At 34.2% G+C, this 17,969-nt stretch overlaps 3 protein-coding genes across 5 annotated transcripts in view; all 3 read right to left on the reverse strand.

Annotated features, from left to right (window-relative positions):
- LOC123551167 (titin homolog) overlaps window positions 1-17,969 on the reverse strand; it is a 280,515-nt gene that overhangs the window by 211,244 nt on the left and 51,302 nt on the right. The window lies entirely within an intron of this gene.
- Window positions 1-17,969, reverse strand: part of LOC123553269 (baculoviral IAP repeat-containing protein 2-like) — a 45,058-nt gene that overhangs the window by 2,368 nt on the left and 24,721 nt on the right. The window lies entirely within an intron of this gene.
- Window positions 7,879-14,555, reverse strand: LOC128556244 (E3 ubiquitin-protein ligase XIAP-like). Its single transcript, XM_053540701.1, has 5 exons — window positions 14,254-14,555; window positions 12,740-12,915; window positions 11,936-12,083; window positions 11,351-11,575; window positions 7,879-9,525 (listed from the first exon to the last, which is right to left on the reverse strand). Exons 1-5 carry the CDS (start codon window positions 14,414-14,416, stop codon window positions 9,449-9,451), a joined length of 789 nt encoding a protein of 262 aa, XP_053396676.1. The 5' UTR covers window positions 14,417-14,555; the 3' UTR covers window positions 7,879-9,448.

A 17,969-nucleotide genomic window follows, 5' to 3' on the forward strand; every position in this document is an offset into this window, starting at 1 on the left:
CTTCAATTAAACAGGAAAGCGTTTTTAGTTCATTTAAGGAAATTTCACAAGTCAGATCAAATGCAATAATATCATATATGAATATAATCTTGTGATAATTTGATGTAAGATGCACTTTATACGAATTTCAAAGAAAACATCAACATCTTTACTTATTTCATTTCTTCTACGTATCAGCCTAACTGTATAAAACCAAATTTCAGTGCATTTGGGTTACATACATTATTAAAATATAGCACAGTCCAAATGTGCTGAAAATTATTAAGTATTGCCATAAGTATAATAAAGCGATGATAAAAATCATTCCTTAATACATAAGCCTGTAGTAACATTTCTTTTTCACCAATAATTTGAGGAGGTATATGTTTACAAATGGTCGTTTTTGTATGTAATGTGAGGACTACCTTTGTATGAAAATGTGACTTGTTTTAGTAGTAAACCAAATTGTACGATGTAAATAATGTATTAACTCAGTTAAAATCTTATATAATGTAAAGGTATTCTTTTATGACAGTGCAGATTATCATTGCTAACCAGTCCCCTCATGATCTGATCATGGAGGGTAATTGGTTTTTTAAAATATTTTTTATTTTGCGCACTAGTGCCACGATTTACAGTCTTCAGTATCTTATTAAGTCGTAACTTTTTATTGCAGTTTTTTAATAAAAAGGTTAGCAGTGGTAAGCTGATTTTTAAGATGATTTTGTGTAAATATTTGTTTGTAGCTTGTGTCTGTATAATGTCCAAACAAATTAAAGCTCAGTGAAATTACCAGATCTATGACGTTTAGCAATTATGTGATATAAAATATGTTTGGTCTGATCAGAATATTTACTTATCTTACACAATATCATTGGCTGAGTTAGTTAGTGGTGTGAGAGTCATGTCTCTGGTTTTCCTCATTGATATGCTTTATGATACAAAGTCTCTTATAATTCTATTTCAAGAATGGCCAGTACTATGTATCTTATGTTTTGTAAAATCTTTATGTGCATATGTAATGTATTGGAAGAGACCGAAATAAATAAATAAATATGTATTTCATGTTTTTCATGCCTTTCTTTTGTTTTTAAATAGTATTCTTGGCGGGAAAGCCTTATATAAATAGAACGACTTGTGTCGACTAAAAAGGACTCGAAATAAGTTTGATGTAATTACGGAAGGTTGTGTTCATGATAAAATAGATAGGTAAAAATTAAATGAAATAACTTTGATAATAAGGTTTTGCTTTTATTTTATATCCTATGTGTGGATAAATAAGGTATAATAAAAATAAAAGAAGGATATCCACGACAACAAGGAAACATGTACATTTAATTTCATTAGTTCTTAGTCCGTTTCTTGCGGTCGTTCAAAGACAGTATAATTATGTCATTTAGGAACGATCGTTGCGATAAGAATATCTCGACTAAACAGCAATTTAAAAGCTTTTACAAATAAAATACAACCACGTGCGTGTAAGTCAAAACAGATATTTAGAATTTATCAAAGCTGTGCTTACTTTGCAAATCTCTATCGAATGTACATTTAATTTGTTTCAAGTCTCGTTCACTTTCGTTTAGCCGATCTTCGTTTCGTTAGAGTTACTCCCCTTATGTTTTTGAACTTAAACAACAAACCTCTGATTGTCACAAAATAAAGCAAAATGAACAATACTTAAAGCAATTACGTTCGCACCCGGGAACTGAAAGGTATATCGCATGGGTGCTGTTGGCATGCAGACATTTTTCCATGTCTGTTTTGGATGAAAAATTACAGAACGTCGTGAAATGTAGCGCTGCCGAATTAAATTACTTTATTTAATTAATGTTATAGTAAATGGGTGCTGGAACAATTTTCCGAGTACCCAGGCTCATTAATTATTTCCTCTGACATACATTTCGCATGACATTGGGCCATTTGTATTACATAGACAAGTATATGGTAGATTTTGTGTACCAACACCATTATAAATTATTTCAAGGGACAAAACTCTGACTCTTCTAAATCATCATAAAAAGGGTAGTGTTATTATCTTTCGGCTTATAAAATCGAAATTTCGGTGTACAGCATCTGACTAAAGTACTTATGTCAGATTGTGTGTACAGTTTTTTGCACATCTTGTAATATGATTGCTTTCTAGAAGTATCACCGTGTCTGCTTGTCTTATATGTTGATTATGAAGTATCTCTGAATGCTACTACACAATATTTACTATTTACATAAATTATTTGCAGTGTCTATAATTACAGAACTTATGGACTATTTCAAACTTATGTTTTTCAATATTGCAAACAACAGTTTAACCATTATTGATATATATAACTTAAGCGACGTCATTATTGATAACGTCGTTGCCTGACGGCTACGTAATAAGCAACATTCTCCTGAAGATCCATGTTAATGGTGAAACCAGCTGAAATTTTTAAGTCATGATTTTACACAATTGATCTACGTAATACCAAAAAGGCATTTCCTTCAATCTCTTTCCTCGCCATATGATATACATAATACTTGAAAATGAATAGACTATGCACAAGATGAAAGTCTATAAGTTAAGTAAATAAAACGACTTCACATGCCTTTCCAACAGTATTTAATAACAAAAAATACATTTGTATGTTCTATTACGCCTGTTCTATATGGTACCATAGTCTGACCCAGTTACTTAAATCCAAGCTCCAAACCACACAGAATAAGTTAATGAGGTTTGTTCTGGACCTTGATGCTAGGTCGCACATTGGCCCAGAGCACTTTAAATCGCTCAACTGGTTACCAGTCAACAAACGTGTAGACCAGATTATCCTGTGTCATGTTTTTAAGATAAAAAATGGGTTAGCCCCTGACTACATGGGAGACAATTTTATCCCACAGGATATTGTTCATTCATATAGGACAAGGTTAAGTCACAAAGGTGCTTTTGCTGTTCCAAAGGTCAAAGGTTTTGGGTTAAAGTCCTTTTTCTTTTCTGGTATTTCCCTATGGAATAAGTTGCCTGCTAGTATAGCACAGACTGAGAAATTACCTGTTTTTAAAACGTTAGTAAAGAATTATTTATTAGACAGTTTAGCATAATTACTTTAATGTGTTTAATAACTATTTAATGTGTTTTAATAACTATTCTTATGGCCTTCGATGTATGTACATTTTAATTTAAGCTCGCATTTTACTTTTTGATATAGGTGTACAATTTCCATCTAGTCACATAATTCTTTATTTGATATAGCTGTGTAATTTCCATCTAGTCACATACTTCAATTTCCATCTAGTCACATAATTCTGTAAACTCTGTTATGCCTCTCTATGTCATGCCACCAACACAAAGGACCACAATGGAAATAAGAGTTTTCTCTTTTTTGTGTAATCCTTGGTGACGGTGTGCCTGTCGTGGCTATTTTTAATTTCATGTATGCATTATGTTATTATGTTGTAATTACTATACATGTTGTTTTTAATTGTCCATGTATGTGCACTCCTTACCGAAATAAATCTATCTATCTATCTACACTGATTGGCCGACAGGCGAAACTAGTTCGTATTTTAATAATTTAATACTGTTGGAAAGGCATGTAAAGTCATTTTATTTACCTAATAGACTTAGACTGCTCGCCTAGTTTTTATTAGACTTTAATTAAAAGGTCACAAACTGTTCGCTTATCAGTCTGTCTAAATATAAAACAACAGAAGAATAGGGAAGTAATTCAATAGTTCTGACATTAAGGTAACAAGGGACGTAATTTTGACGTCAAACAGGGGAGTTAATGATTTTATGACGTACTTTATTCATCCGTCTCCTGTGATGTTAAATTTTGGTTTAAAACAGGCAATGAAGTATTTGTATTTTGTAAATCTTGCTGATAAACTGTTCGTTTTCATTTAATAAAATGGATGTTTTTTTGTTTAATTGTACTGTGTATGACTTACCTACAGGTAGTTGTTTTACCGATGGACCTCTTATATGTTGAGAATGAATTGTTCTTCTAGTTTTTAAATTGTCTCATACGTGTCTGCCTGATGAGCCGTTAAAGACGGATCTGGTTTGTGACTTTTTTAGAACCAAAGTAAAATTATATATATATCAAATAAATAAAATGACTTCACATGCCTTTCCAACACTGATGATAAACCCGAACAGAAAATGAGGTTTTTTACCTTTTTTATTTCTTGCATACCGGACTGGCGTTTCTTGCACACCGGACTGGCGTTTCCGGTGATTTTAGCCATGCCGGCAAAACCCATCTGGCACCCCCATGCAAGATGACTCTCGTGCTGTTAATGACAACTACTGGTTCATGCACTGATAATATATTGTTTATGTACAAATACGAAAAACGCAGGTACCTTGATAGTTTCTCACCGTTCCTTATAGTATATTTCTCGATTCAAAATACGTTAGTTTACCGTAAGAACATAACGTTACGCTACAAACGATAAAACTAAAGTGGAACTTTGTTATGGTGCGTAACGCTAAACATCATGACGTCACTTCTGCTTACGGACGTTAATTTCCCGCGCTCTACTATAAGAAAGAGTGCTACAAAGAAAGTATTTCTACCTGTTGTTTGTAAAATACGGTAACAAGAAAAATAATCTGCAAGAATAAATGCTAACATGTATACGATATGCAAGAAAACATATCAGTCATGTGTTTACGAATCGGATAGAAATATCCATCCCTCGGCAACCTGCGCATGGGCGGTAATTCGGCAAGCCTCATTACCGCCCAGTGCGCAGGTGCCCTCGGGACAGATATTTCTATCCGATTCGTAAACACATGACAGATATTATTATTCCAGTGATTTTACCCATGCCGGCAAAACCCATCTGGCACCCCCCATGACAGATGACTCTCGTGCTGTTAATGACAACTGCTGGTTCATGCACTAATAAGATATTGTTTATGTAAAATACGAAAAAAGCAGGTACCTTGATAGTTTCTCTCCGTTCCTTATAGTATATTTCTCGATTCAAAATACGTTAGTTTACCATAAAAACATAACGTTAAGCTACAAACGACAAAACTAAAGTGGAACTTTGTTATTATGCGTAACGCAAAACATCATGGCGTCACTTCTGCTTATGGACGTTAATTTCCCGCGCTTTGTGTTCATTCTCCACTTTAAGAAAGAGTGCCAAAAAAGAAATTATTTCTACCTTTTGTAAAATACGGTATGCAAGAAAAAAGTCTGCCAGAATAAAATGCTACTACTATTTGCAGATCAAATTGCCCTTTCCTCCTTTTTGAAATCGATAGAGTTACTCTTTTACGTCACAAAAAACGTGAAGCTGAAGCTATTTTTGGAGCAATGCTGACAGGTTAACCCCGCCTCATTCATTCACTTTGTGGTGAAACTTTTTTCTTTATCTTGACGTCACACAAAGCGCGCGCTCTGACTCTATCTTTGAAGTATCGCCGTACTTGCATACATTGTAAAGTGCAATGAATAAGGAGATAATAGATATATATATATTGTTTCAAAAGTAGAATACAGAATATTTCAACTACGTTCACATGAAAACAGCGTTTTTTGTTTGTTATGACAATTATTATCGACGAAATTTCTAACCATGCAAAAGTATACATGGTTTTATAGAAAGGTATCATTGATCATTGAACCTTCAAGCTCCGCAACACTTGTAGAAAATGTAATTGTTATATCCATAACAAGAGATCACAGAGTGATCTTGGCGCCCACCAATGTGTCATTTTTGTGTGTTCCAAATTTCAAGACTTACTGACTAGCTCAAGGTCAAATTTCATTTCCGTACACAACACTGTGCATGTGGTCTAAATTCGAAAGCTGTAACTTGAGAAATGTGAAAGTAGGTCACTAGATCAATTTCAAGGACAAAGTTCTTTGTACACAAAACTATGCATGTGCATCAATTTTGAAGACTGTAGTTTGAGAAATTTGAAAGTAGGTCACTAGGTCAATCTTAAGGTCAAAGTTTATTTCGGTACACAATACTATGCAAGTGGTCCAAATTTGAAGGCTGTAGCTTGAGAAATGAGAAAGTAGGTCACTAGGTCAAATTTCACTTCACAACACAAATCTATGCATGTGGTCCAAATTTGAAGCCTGTTCCTTCAAAAATGTGAACATAGGTCACTAGGTCAATATCAAGGTCAAAGTTTGTTTCGGTACACAATCCTATTCATGTGGTCTAAATTTGAAGCCTATAGCTACAGAAATCTGAAAGTAGGTCATTAGGTCAATCTTAAGGTCAAAGTTCATTTCGGTACACAGAACTATGCAAGTGGTCCAAATTTGAAGGCTGTTGCTTGAGAAATGTGAAAGTAGGTCACTAGGTCAAAATCAAGGTCAAATTTTATTTCGGAATACAAAACTATGCATGTGGTCCAAATTTGAAGCCTGTACCTTCAAAAATGTGGAAGTAGGTCACTAGGTCAATGTAAAGGTCAAAGTTTGTTTCGGTACACAAAACCATGCATGTGGTCCAAATTTGAAGGCTGTAGCTTGAGAAATGTGAAAGTAGGTCACTAGGTCAAAATCAAGGTCAAATTATATTTCGGAATACAGAACTATGCATGTGGTCCAAATTTGAAGCCTGTACCTTCAAAAATGTGAAAGTAGGTCACTAGGTCGATGTAAAGGTCAAAGTTTGTTTCGGTACAATTACCATGCAGGTGGTCCAAATTTGAAGGCTGTAGCTTGAGAAATGTGAAAGTAGGTCACTGGGTCAAAATCAAGGTCAAATTTCATTTCGGAACACGAAATTATGCATGTGGTCCAAATTTGAAGCCTGTACCTTCAAAAATGTGAAAGTAGGTCACTAGGTCAATGTCAAGGTCAAAGTTTATTTCAGTGCACAAAACTATGCATGTGGTCCAAATTTGAAGGTTGTAGCTACAGAAATGTGAAAGTAGGTCACTAGGTCAAAATCAAGGTCAACTCATGTCAAGGTTCATCTTGCCACTCAAAACCATACATGTGGTCCAAATTTGAATGTTGTAGGTTATTGACAAGAAGTTTTATAAGCTTTTCCCTATATAAGTCTATATGAACCATGTGACCCCAAGGGCGGGGCCATATTTGACCCTATGGGGATAATTTTAACAAACTTGGTAGAGAACCACTAGACGATGCTACATTACAAATATCAAAGCCCTAGGCGTTGTGGTTTGGACAAGAAGATTTTCAAATTTTTTCCCTATATAAGTCTATGTAAACCATGTGACCCCCGGGGCGGGGCCATATTTGACCCTAGAGGGATAATTTGAACAATCTTAGTTGAAGACCACTAGATGATGTCACATACAAAATATCAAAGCCCTAGGCCCTGTGGTTTTGGACAAGAGGCTTTTCAAAGTTTTTCCCTATATAAGTCTATATTAACCATGTGACCCCCGGGGCGGGGCCATATTACACCCCAGGGAAATAATTTGAATCATATTGGTAGAAGACCACTAGATGATGCTTCATACCAAATATCAAAGCCCTAGGCTCTTTGGTTTGGGGCAAGAAGATTTTCAAAGTTTTTCCCTATATAAATCTATGTAAATTATAGAATTAAACAAAGGGCCATAACTTACTAAAAATTTGTTGAACCAGTCTGATTTTCAGGGGGACACAACTAGGGTACCAATACATCATTCTGACAAAGTTTGGTCAAAATCCCCCTTGTAGTTTCTGAGGAGATGCGATAACGAGAAATTGTTAACGGAAGGACGGACGGAATGACGGACGGACGGACGGAAGGACGACGGACCACGGACGCAGAGTGATTTGAATAGCCCACCATCTGATGATGGTGGGCTAAAAACTGATTTATTTGATTTTTTTTATTTGATTTTTGGTGGGGTTTCGTGTAAACTATGTGAATTTATCTACTATTTATTTGAAGTCGTTTAAACACTATATCAGTTATTAACATACAGACAGTTGATAAGCCTTGTCTTCGTTCATGGAAAGAACCAGTTATAGACTCACATAAGTCAAAATAATTCGACGTTTAGTTTGTTTTATATTTGTGAGGGTCACTCTAAAAGGACCAAAATAATTGAGGATAAATCGCAGTACTTATTGGTTTTATCGCTTGCACACGCCGATGCTGATTTTATAAAATGTTGTCATATTTTAGCTAGTTTTAACAGTTTTAACCAAAATTTGAAACAACTTTAACATGTTTTACATGGAACTGAAACAAAGGTAATAAAACAACTATAAGAAATCAAATAGTAAACATAGGAAGAAAATATCATTTACAGTAAAGTTAGGCAAGCATTTGTAAATAGATGTTAGGGACCTATACGGTGGCATAAACAACATACAGAGCAGAGTAATGGATATAAGAAAGAAGTCACCATAGGTAAATCCAGTAGTGAAAACGTACAATAAACAAGCAGACGACGACAGGCAACCGAAAACAGGTAACCAGGTAAATTTTAGATAAGAATAATACCGCGAAATTTAGGTGTCCCGTACACAGGAAACGCGTGTGGAGCTTTTAATATCCAACAGATTGCTTCAAACTTTCAACGTCGATAAAAGATAGATGTAGCTAGAATATTAGGGCATTTTCGTTAAAATACAAACTTTAAACTAATCAAAATTACATAAAAACGGCCGATTTTTCATAAATTTACCGGTAAAATTTTATACAGCGCGATCGCAAATTGCTATTATGTCTTATAAGTAAATAAATTGAAATCAATGCGAAAAATAAAATTGGACTTTCGGCTAGAAAAGGCAAACACAGAATAGAAAAATCTTTAATAAGAAGAAAATGCCATCAATTTAAAAACATACAGTAACAACGAAATTGTTAACCATAATGCGAATAGTAAGTACATGGAGTAAAAAAGTCGATGACATAGGCGTGGCGTGTAACCTAAAAATAAACCTGTGTATGGAAATGTATCGGACGTAAATAGATAGTTGTTATCAACCAGTCAAAAATATAACGATATTCAACTTTTGAGTAAAAATATTTGGACTACCTTTTGATACATGTAAGTTTTATTTGAATTTATCTTATATTCGCAACAATATCAGCATTTAAACCCAAATCTGGCAAAGACAATTTCTTTCGAGTGGAGAAAACTACTCGTAACTGTTTCCTAGGATCGCGTCAAATTAGACTAAGGCTCACATATTCCGTAAGAAATTGCCGACGTTTTTTTTCAATTAAGGAAGCATGGTCGGTTCCGGGAATCGAATTTATGCCCTTCAATCAACGATGAGCGAATCCAACAACTCGGGTCAGTCACGTTTTATAATTATTGTTAAAAAAAATAAACAGGAGGTACATTATTTAAAAATATGCAGCAAAAGGTACTGAAATTTAGACAGAAAAAGGCCTGTAGTGTACAAGAGGGTGTCTTTTTTTTATATCCACGCTACCTAAATGTAGTTTGCATTATGGCAAGATTCATTTAAATTTTAAATGAAGATTAGTTCTAGTACATCTGTTACAATCCAGTTAAGTGCAGTCTATGTAAACAAGTTCATTCAGGAATTTTTACTCGTATCGGAAAGGCGGAGTTACCTGTATAGACGAGATCCAAAAATAGCTCCAGCCTCGCTGTAAAGGTACAAGTTTATCGATTTAAGAAAAGACGAAAGGGCAAGTTGATCTGCAAACAGTAGTAACATGTATACGATATGCAAGAAAAAATATCAGTCATGTGTTTACGAATCGGATGGAAATATCCGTCCCTCGGCCACCTGCGCATGGGCGGTAATTCGGCAAGCCTCATTACCGCCCAATGCGCAGGTGCCCTCGGGACGGATATTTCTATCCAATTCGTAAACACATGACAGATATTATTATTCTGCAAATCGTCAGCAATTGTTGGTATCAAAATAAAGCTTAACATTTGCTGAAAACTTTACATAAATCAGATTTATATTTAGTAAGCAAACTCACATGAAGTGAGGCCCTGAAAGGGGTTTGTAAAATGGGGACTGTATGAACGTTGACTGATGATAAATTCGAACCCTTTGTCATTTACAAAATTTTCTTCGTATTTTTGTATTGAAACTTTCCCCAAAAAGCTGCAACAGTCATTCCTAATCAAGTAATGAAAAATTACCAAATGTCAGGCCTTTATGTTTCGACAGTGAGCATGCGCAAAAAAAACACCCTCTTCCCCAGTAATTTTGGATAAATATTTTTTATACAAATAAATGTAAGTCATTTATTTATACAGAACATTTACAAATTTTGTTTTTGTTTATACCAGTTGATGTTGTAAAGTGGAAACTATTAGATGGTGTGTTCAATTTTATAAATAACCAATTGCAATCGAATATTTCCAAGGTGGTCGACTTTATCATCTGTCCGGGTTTATCATCAGTACCAGTATTTAATTATAAAAATACAAACTAGTTTCGCCTATCGGCTCATCAGTGTACATACAATGTAACTATGGTATATATATATATCTATATATATTCCAAATCAGCTAATAGTATATATTTATTTATTGTACAAATAGAAAGTCAAACCTTGAATAGAAACATTCAACCGGTTTCACCATTCTGACGGATCTTCAGAAAGATACTAGTATATAAAGCGACCTTTAATATTTCATCTGACACTGTAAATTAAAGTGTGTTCACTGGTTCTGCCTCTATGTGGGGTTTAGGTTTAGGGAGTACCATGAATAAACAAGAGGGTAATGATGCCCTTAGTTCGCTTACCAGAGTTTCAGAGCTTAAAAAGGCTAGAGAGTGTGGAACAGGACCATAATATGATGCATGTGTCGAAAGTTCCAGAGGCAGTATAAGTTGATAACATAAATTAGAGTGGCAGGTGTTGAACAATTCAAACACTGTATGCTTCTTAGGACTTAGAATAGGGGTCGAAAAAATACAGACAGACAATTTGAGGATGTTGAGGGTGTTTTAGAAGGAAGGTCTCTTTATAAGTTAAGAAGAGAACTTTACAACGTTGCTTCAGACCAAGTTTTGTGAATATGCATCCAGCCGTTTATGAGGAGAAGTTGTTTAAAGATATTTTTAATTCTAGCCTTAGTAGCAGCCTCTAAAAGGGACCAAGCGCTCCTATTTTAAAATACTTATGAGAGGACCTATCAGTGATGCTACAGACTAAGTTTGATGAAAATCTATCAAGCGGTTCAAGAGAAGAAGCCATTTAAAGTTATTTCTATTTTTAGCTCTATTGGCACCTTAAAATTGCCAAGTTCTCACATTTGAATAATTTTTGGAGAGGAACTTATAATAATGTTACAAACCCAAGTTTGATAAAGATCCAGCTGGAGGTTCATGAGAAGAAGATGTTAAAAGGTATTTCTATTTTTAGCTGACATGGTCCCAATGTGTTGGGAATTATTGAGCATTGCCTAAAGTATGATAGGGCAATTATTAAAATCTAAGTCAATTACCAGTATTGAGTGCATCATCAGCATATGTCTTTTCACCTAAAGGCCCAGAGAAACTATCCCCCAAACTGACAGGAACATGTACTAGTCGTTCCGCGTGGCCATTTGACAAATTCATATAGTTGGTTGGTCGTGAAGAAGAAAATGCGTCTTTGCTACAGGGCGTGGTAAACGTCTCGCTTTCAAGTAGAGCATTGAGAATATCGGAAGCCCTTAAATCCCCGCTACCTGAAATAAAAATGTTCAAACTGATCATCATGATCATAAACTGTGTATCATTTTTTCAACTTTTAACCTGCATGTATAACATTGCAACGGAAGTTTGAAGTTAGCCAAACCGGGAATTGGTTGGACACGTGTGTCAAATTTCATATCAGGGTTCAATTTCTGTTTCCTAGGTAAGGCATGATTGTGTTAACAATGCGATGTTAATGTGAAAAGTCCAAGAACTTGTTTGTCTTTTCCCATTCTAACTGCAGAGAAAATAGTACATGTTAGAATTTATATTTCGTATGTATGTTTCTAAAAAAGAAATTGTACCATTATCATAATGTTATCAAAACAAAATATCTCTCAGGTCTAACTAACCATGCTTTTCTCTTGCTCTTTCAATCGCATGTTCAACAATCTCTTGCTTGTTCCCTTTGTCCATAAGCAGCAAGGATGCCTTACTGTACAAATCGTCTATTAGCTGATCAGGAACAAGACGTTTTTTCACCTGCCCACATGTTGATTCCTTAAAACATACCAATTAATAGATAATGTTTACAAATAAGCCATATCAAGATAGAAGTAAGTTTCTGGTTGAATCTCCAATTTTTCCTGAAATTACCTCCAATAACGCAAAAGCAAATAAAGCAAATGTTGTACAACTAATATCTTTATTGACCGGCCAAAATGAGAATCTTCAAAAATGTATAGATCAAATAATTCACAATGATATATTGCTTAAATGTTGCCCATGGAGCTCTTACAGGTTCAAGTTGGATTCAACCATAAATCAAACTTTCAGGTTAGCAATTAAAGTTGTTATTAAGAAAAGTCAGTTCTGACTATCAATTCAGAGATGATTTGATCATTTAAGAATTTCTGGTTTGTCTTTAATGTATGATTTATATCAATGGTACACTCAGACAATAAACAATGTCAAAACAAGGACAAAAGTCCGACAGGAAAGGCCACATCGAAAGAACAATGTCGGTCATAATGAATGGCGACTCGAGACTTAAGATTCAAATAATTAATGGCGTTTAATATACATTATAACATGACTCGATTTGTTCTTCAGTGAAACAAAGGATGAGGTCAAGTGTTTTATATTGACGCACTGACTTGCGAGAGAATAATTTCACGGCAATTATAAATAGTTATCAATCATAATTTTTCAATCACCATTGCATCTTTTCCATCCACATAGTTTGCCCTTTTTATAAACTCTTCTTCTACATGTAGCTTTAAAAAGTCACAATCTGGAAAATGTCTTGCATGCTCTAGCCAAGGATCATCCTCCTGTTGCCAGTGTTGCATCCCTCCTCCGCAGTAAAAACATTTTACAGAGTCTCGGCTTCCTGGAACAGGAATAAAATTACTAAACCTTTTAATTAACTACAGTTTATGTGTAGAAATTTTACCTTGCGTCAGCAGCAAAATAATATGAATATTTTTCTTTGTTTAAATCAGTTTACATAGCCATTTTAAAAGTTAGAATATAAAACAATAACTTTCCATTTAATGAATTAAATTCGTATTCAAATATGTGCATTTATCTTTTTCAAAAATAATTTTTCGGAAAAATATCAGTCTTACAAAATCAGATTATTCAATATGAACAGTTTTAAGACTTTACAAATAAATTATCAATTAGGTTTTACAAATTATTCATATAAAGAACAGCTTTATATCAAACTTTATTATTTTCTCACAATTTTTTCAAAACGTGATTAATGATTTGCAAAATTCACGCATTTTGTTAAACTCGCATTTGCGTTACACCACAATTATCGGGTATCATGGTCAAATATCACAAATAAATGCAACATTAACCGATAATATCAGGGGGTCACTACTCACGCACGATATTTGCAATGCTAACATGTTTATTTTATTATTGAGAAAAGGGGAATCAGGTAGTGAAAGAATAATCCGTGACAAAATAGTTGTACTACTTTTGAATCGTATTGCCTATAAAGAAAACCCTGATTTACCATAAAGTAAACCCTGAATTACCAGCAATCGACTTTTCCGATAACATTTTTGATATCGTTTTCTATTTATTCTATCAATGTATTATGGCTTTGCAATAGATATGCCTCCTCTACATTTATATCATAAATACTATCTATTTAAGTAGCATGCACTAAAGCAAAATGTATTGTTACGTAACAGGTAAAACTAGATATCTTCGTATGCGGAAGAGCATTAGTGTCAGGTGCATTTTATTTATTGTATTTTTTACTTAGTCGAGATTTTGAGTTAGTTATATATTATCTCTATTTTCTATGCGACTGTCAATGGCCAAAACTGTTAATGGGCTACTTCACTTAAATGAATCCATATACAGTAGATATGTAGTAGACAATTTAGTGGTCGACAATGGAAATAAGTTATAGATCACCTGTTGAATAAGTTATTGTTTTCACTTCAATACGCTCCGTTTACACTGCAAATATTTCAATAGAAGGCCAATAAATGTGTGTCCCGCCCCCAATTAAGATATTAACATTTGAAAAATTCTAGTATCTGTCTAACAAAAAAAAACAAAAACAAAATCATTTCTTGTTTGATCCTTGTTAGACAAATAGAATTGGTTTACATGATACATGTAGCGACGTGATCATGTCCAAACGTGTTATGCCTGACAATATATCAGCAAAATATGTCCGTAATTTTACAACAAACTTAAGTACCTGTAGCATAAAATCCCGCACTCGATAATTCTTCAATAGAGATCCCATTTGTTGACCAGTCTTTGAATGTTGCCACGTCTGTGAGTGTTGCCAGTCTTTCCGTTGCCATGGAATAATCAGGATTCTTGTGTCTTCCATTTGATATTCCAGGATAACGATCCATGGTTTGTTCTAGCACTTAACTACGATTGTGAATATGATCTAATAATGTGGAAAACCATTAGAAACTATTTATAGTATACAATTATGTATACGCTATTTAAAATAAGAAAGACAAAAAAGACAGCAAAATGATCAATAGAACATTAAACATTCTTTTACATTAATGAAATCCTTCAAAAATGCATTTTTATTGATGTGTATGACAAAGAGCCATTTTTTTAAAAATGCACATTATGAGAAAAAGGATCCACTTAATTAGCTCAATAGGAAATGTGCAGATCTATGGAACACTATAGAAAGGGATATCTGACAGTATGATGCACACTGCTTTACTTACAACAACACTCCTTTTTAGCACATCATCATTTTGGAAATTTACTTTTTAAACTTTATTATGTTATCTTTATTGAGATAAATAAGTAATATATCTATGCTTATTTACAAGAGAAGATTTTGCAGCTGAAACAAATAAAGAAAGTACAGAAACACTCGAAATTAACAAAGAAGGTGATGAATCCGAAGAAAGACAACATCAGAATGAGGAAAGCGAGATGGAATGCCTTCTGAAATTATTGAACGAACTGGAAACTTTCAAAATGTCAATGGAACAAAAGGAGAAAGAGGGCACAAGAGAAATGACATGTTTGCTTTTGGAACTAAAACATATCAATCAAAATCATTTAAAATATCCAAGAAAAAAGACTGGCGTAAAAATACAGATTGCAAATTGCAAACTAGTAAACCGTATCTGGCTAGAAATATGTGCATTGTCACATTAATATTATTATGATAGTGATTAAAATATAGCTTTACATTAAATAGTAGATAATATTAGTATTGTACAGGTTACAAATGGCCTTTTAATAAGCAAATTGGCATTTAGGAGGTTCAAACTATCACATTACTTGCTATCTACATGCATGTATTGTACTAAGGCAACAGTGTTGATATAAAGTACAAACATATAAGTCTTTCGGAATATTGCGAATATTGCGAAAACATGAAAACAGTATAATTGCAAAAAAGAACAAAATATGCATTATGATAGATTTAATCGACGGTACATCGTTCACATGCAAGCTTCAGTATAGCTGAATTAACAATATTGACAAACAAGTTCCGTATATAGAACATGTTATGAACTGATATGGCTGATAGAGAGTACAAATACGTATAAAATAAAGCTAAAATTACTATAAATAGTTCGCACAGTCTATTTTTATCAACAAAACTGGTATCCCAGGTCATTAAAAATACCAGATCCTTGATTCAGGGTTTTTCCACCACACATTCCATGAATAGTACATTTGCTATACATATGTGCAGATAAGCTAACACTTGACTTCTTGAATAAATATGATGTGTTTCGATGTACTAGTTTTATTTTAAATTATTCTTTTTTATTTATCACTGCAAAATAGCAAGCAAAGCTTATTCTTGTTGGATTTAACGTCACATTTACACAATTGTTGATATTGTTGTTGTTGTTGTTATCATCATCATCATCATCATCATCATACCAGATTTGCATATCATACTTTTCATAATAAAATAGTAAAAAGTGCTTTACATACAAAATCAGTCACTCAGGGCTCTACCAGTACAAAAACAAGGCGAACTGACATACATATAGAGTGAAACAGGTACACACACACACGCGCGTACACACACACACACACACAGAGAGCGAGAGAGAGAGAGAGAGAGAGAGAGAGAGAGAGAGAGAGAGATCCTAAGTCAGCCTAGACAGCCTGGATCTTTAACATGCACTGATTCATACAAAACTCTCTTTCCTGGGAAGAAAAGTGCTGACAGACACTCAATAGCATCTTAAAAATATCCAGTGCCTGAACCGTAATTTTGACCCCGGACCTCTGCATTGATAGGTAATCGTGTTTCAACTAGACCACAAGCAACCCATTATGTAGACGTAATATGGCGATTTTCAATCTTTCCGTGAAGGAGGAAGACTCCCGTTACCCTCAAAACATCACCACTTAGGGTATTAAGTGGTTTCGAACACACAGCAGAGTAAAGAAAGAAGCAAATACTCAATGAAATAAAAACGAGTGCAGTGACCTGTGCTTTTGCAAATCTTAAATGTCTTAGAAACTAATATTCTTCAAGCTCAAAGAGTATGAAAAAAGATTTTAACTGTAAAAAAAAAAAGATTATACTTCCTTAAGCCAGAAATTATTACGTTTTTACTTTTCATATATCCCGAAAGAAACTAATAAATTTAGGGAACTACCCTTTACATAAAGCTAGATCCCTATTAAATATGTATGCTTTATTGATTTTTGTAGAATTTTGTAATTATATCCCCCGTTATTAAGAAAAACAAAAAACAACATAAAGACACAAATACCGTTAAAATAAAGTAGCGCTCTTTCTTGGTCGCAACAAAAACTTTGTTCTCACCGCACGTTAACGTGACGTCATTCTATCGCAAGCGTGCTTTAATAGAGACAAGTATTAGAATACGACGGATTTAGACTAATTTCTACACAAAGCGTTTATTCCTTGGATGCAATCAATTTCGTTCGAATGTATCATTCTGTACAAAATGGCATTTTTGTAAAAAGCCATTTATATTGCCATTGACCAATTAAGTTTAAACACTGTAGTATATTAAATATTAAATTTTCTAAAGGTATTTTCTAAAGAAACCAATAATTTGATTTTTTTCTGTGACACGGGGAAAAAGAATTCTGCAAAGATATTCCAAGGATTCAACATGTGCATATTTACATACATTATGTAAAAGACTTAGTAACAGGAGACTTTGAAACAGGACGACAGGGGTTAAATGGTCGAGTGGTAATGGTCGCTTGCCCTTCATCGATGTGCAAATTCTAAACTGCTGCTTTTGCAGTTTAAAGGTCTAAAACTGGTTAAAATATTGATATGTGACTTCAGTAACTCCAGCGTAGATAAAGTAACGATCAAATCCTCGTTGGTTTTGCTTGCACAATTCCACTGATTGTAATAGAAATGTTGAAAGTACTATACTGCATCTATTACAGGAACCGGTGAGCTGAGAGCTCTTTTTATCACAGAGTTCCTTTTTGAATGTAACATGTAACAAGAATAAGTACCCCCCCCCCCCCCCCCCCCCCACCATCCCATCCCCAAACCATCCATGAAAACTCGAAGTACTAGCGGCATGCCGGTACCCGCTCATTCAGTTTTCTTCATTTATCACGTGATGCCTTTAATTTCATATATTACAGTATGTTACAATTTAACGTTCAACGCAGTCTGCAGATGCAAGAACTCCATTTCACCCTGACAACTACAAAGCTGAGACAGAAAGTTTTAAATTCATGAAAAGATTTATTTCTCCTTGACCTATAACCCTTTCGATTAGGTTTCACTTGATTAGGGTTTTAATATTTCTCCAAAGATGATCACATGTCCGTAGGTGTCAGCGATCGGAATACGTTTACAAGTCTGTGGGCAATATAACCGTGTATGACCTTCTATCTGTTCACCGTAAAATGCAAAATCGAACTTGGTCATGTATTGCCTTGATGCGTATATATACTTTCAGG

This window comes from Mercenaria mercenaria, chromosome 4, assembly GCF_021730395.1.
Source record: "Mercenaria mercenaria strain notata chromosome 4, MADL_Memer_1, whole genome shotgun sequence".
NCBI lineage: Eukaryota > Metazoa > Mollusca > Bivalvia > Venerida > Veneridae > Mercenaria > Mercenaria mercenaria.

Excerpts from the sequence above, each read along its gene's own strand:
- LOC128556244 (XM_053540701.1), bottom strand. The coding sequence starts at position 14,416 with ATGGATCGTTATCCTGGAATATCAAATGGAAGACACAAGAATCCTGAT. Across the intron at positions 12,916-14,253 it reads TGCGGGATTTTATGCTACAG|GAAGCCGAGACTCTGTAAAA; the intron begins GTACTTAAGTTT and ends TTCCTGTTCCAG. Across the intron at positions 9,526-11,350 it reads TGATGATGCACTCAATACTG|CGAGGCTGGAGCTATTTTTG; the intron begins GTAATTGACTTA and ends GTACCTTTACAG.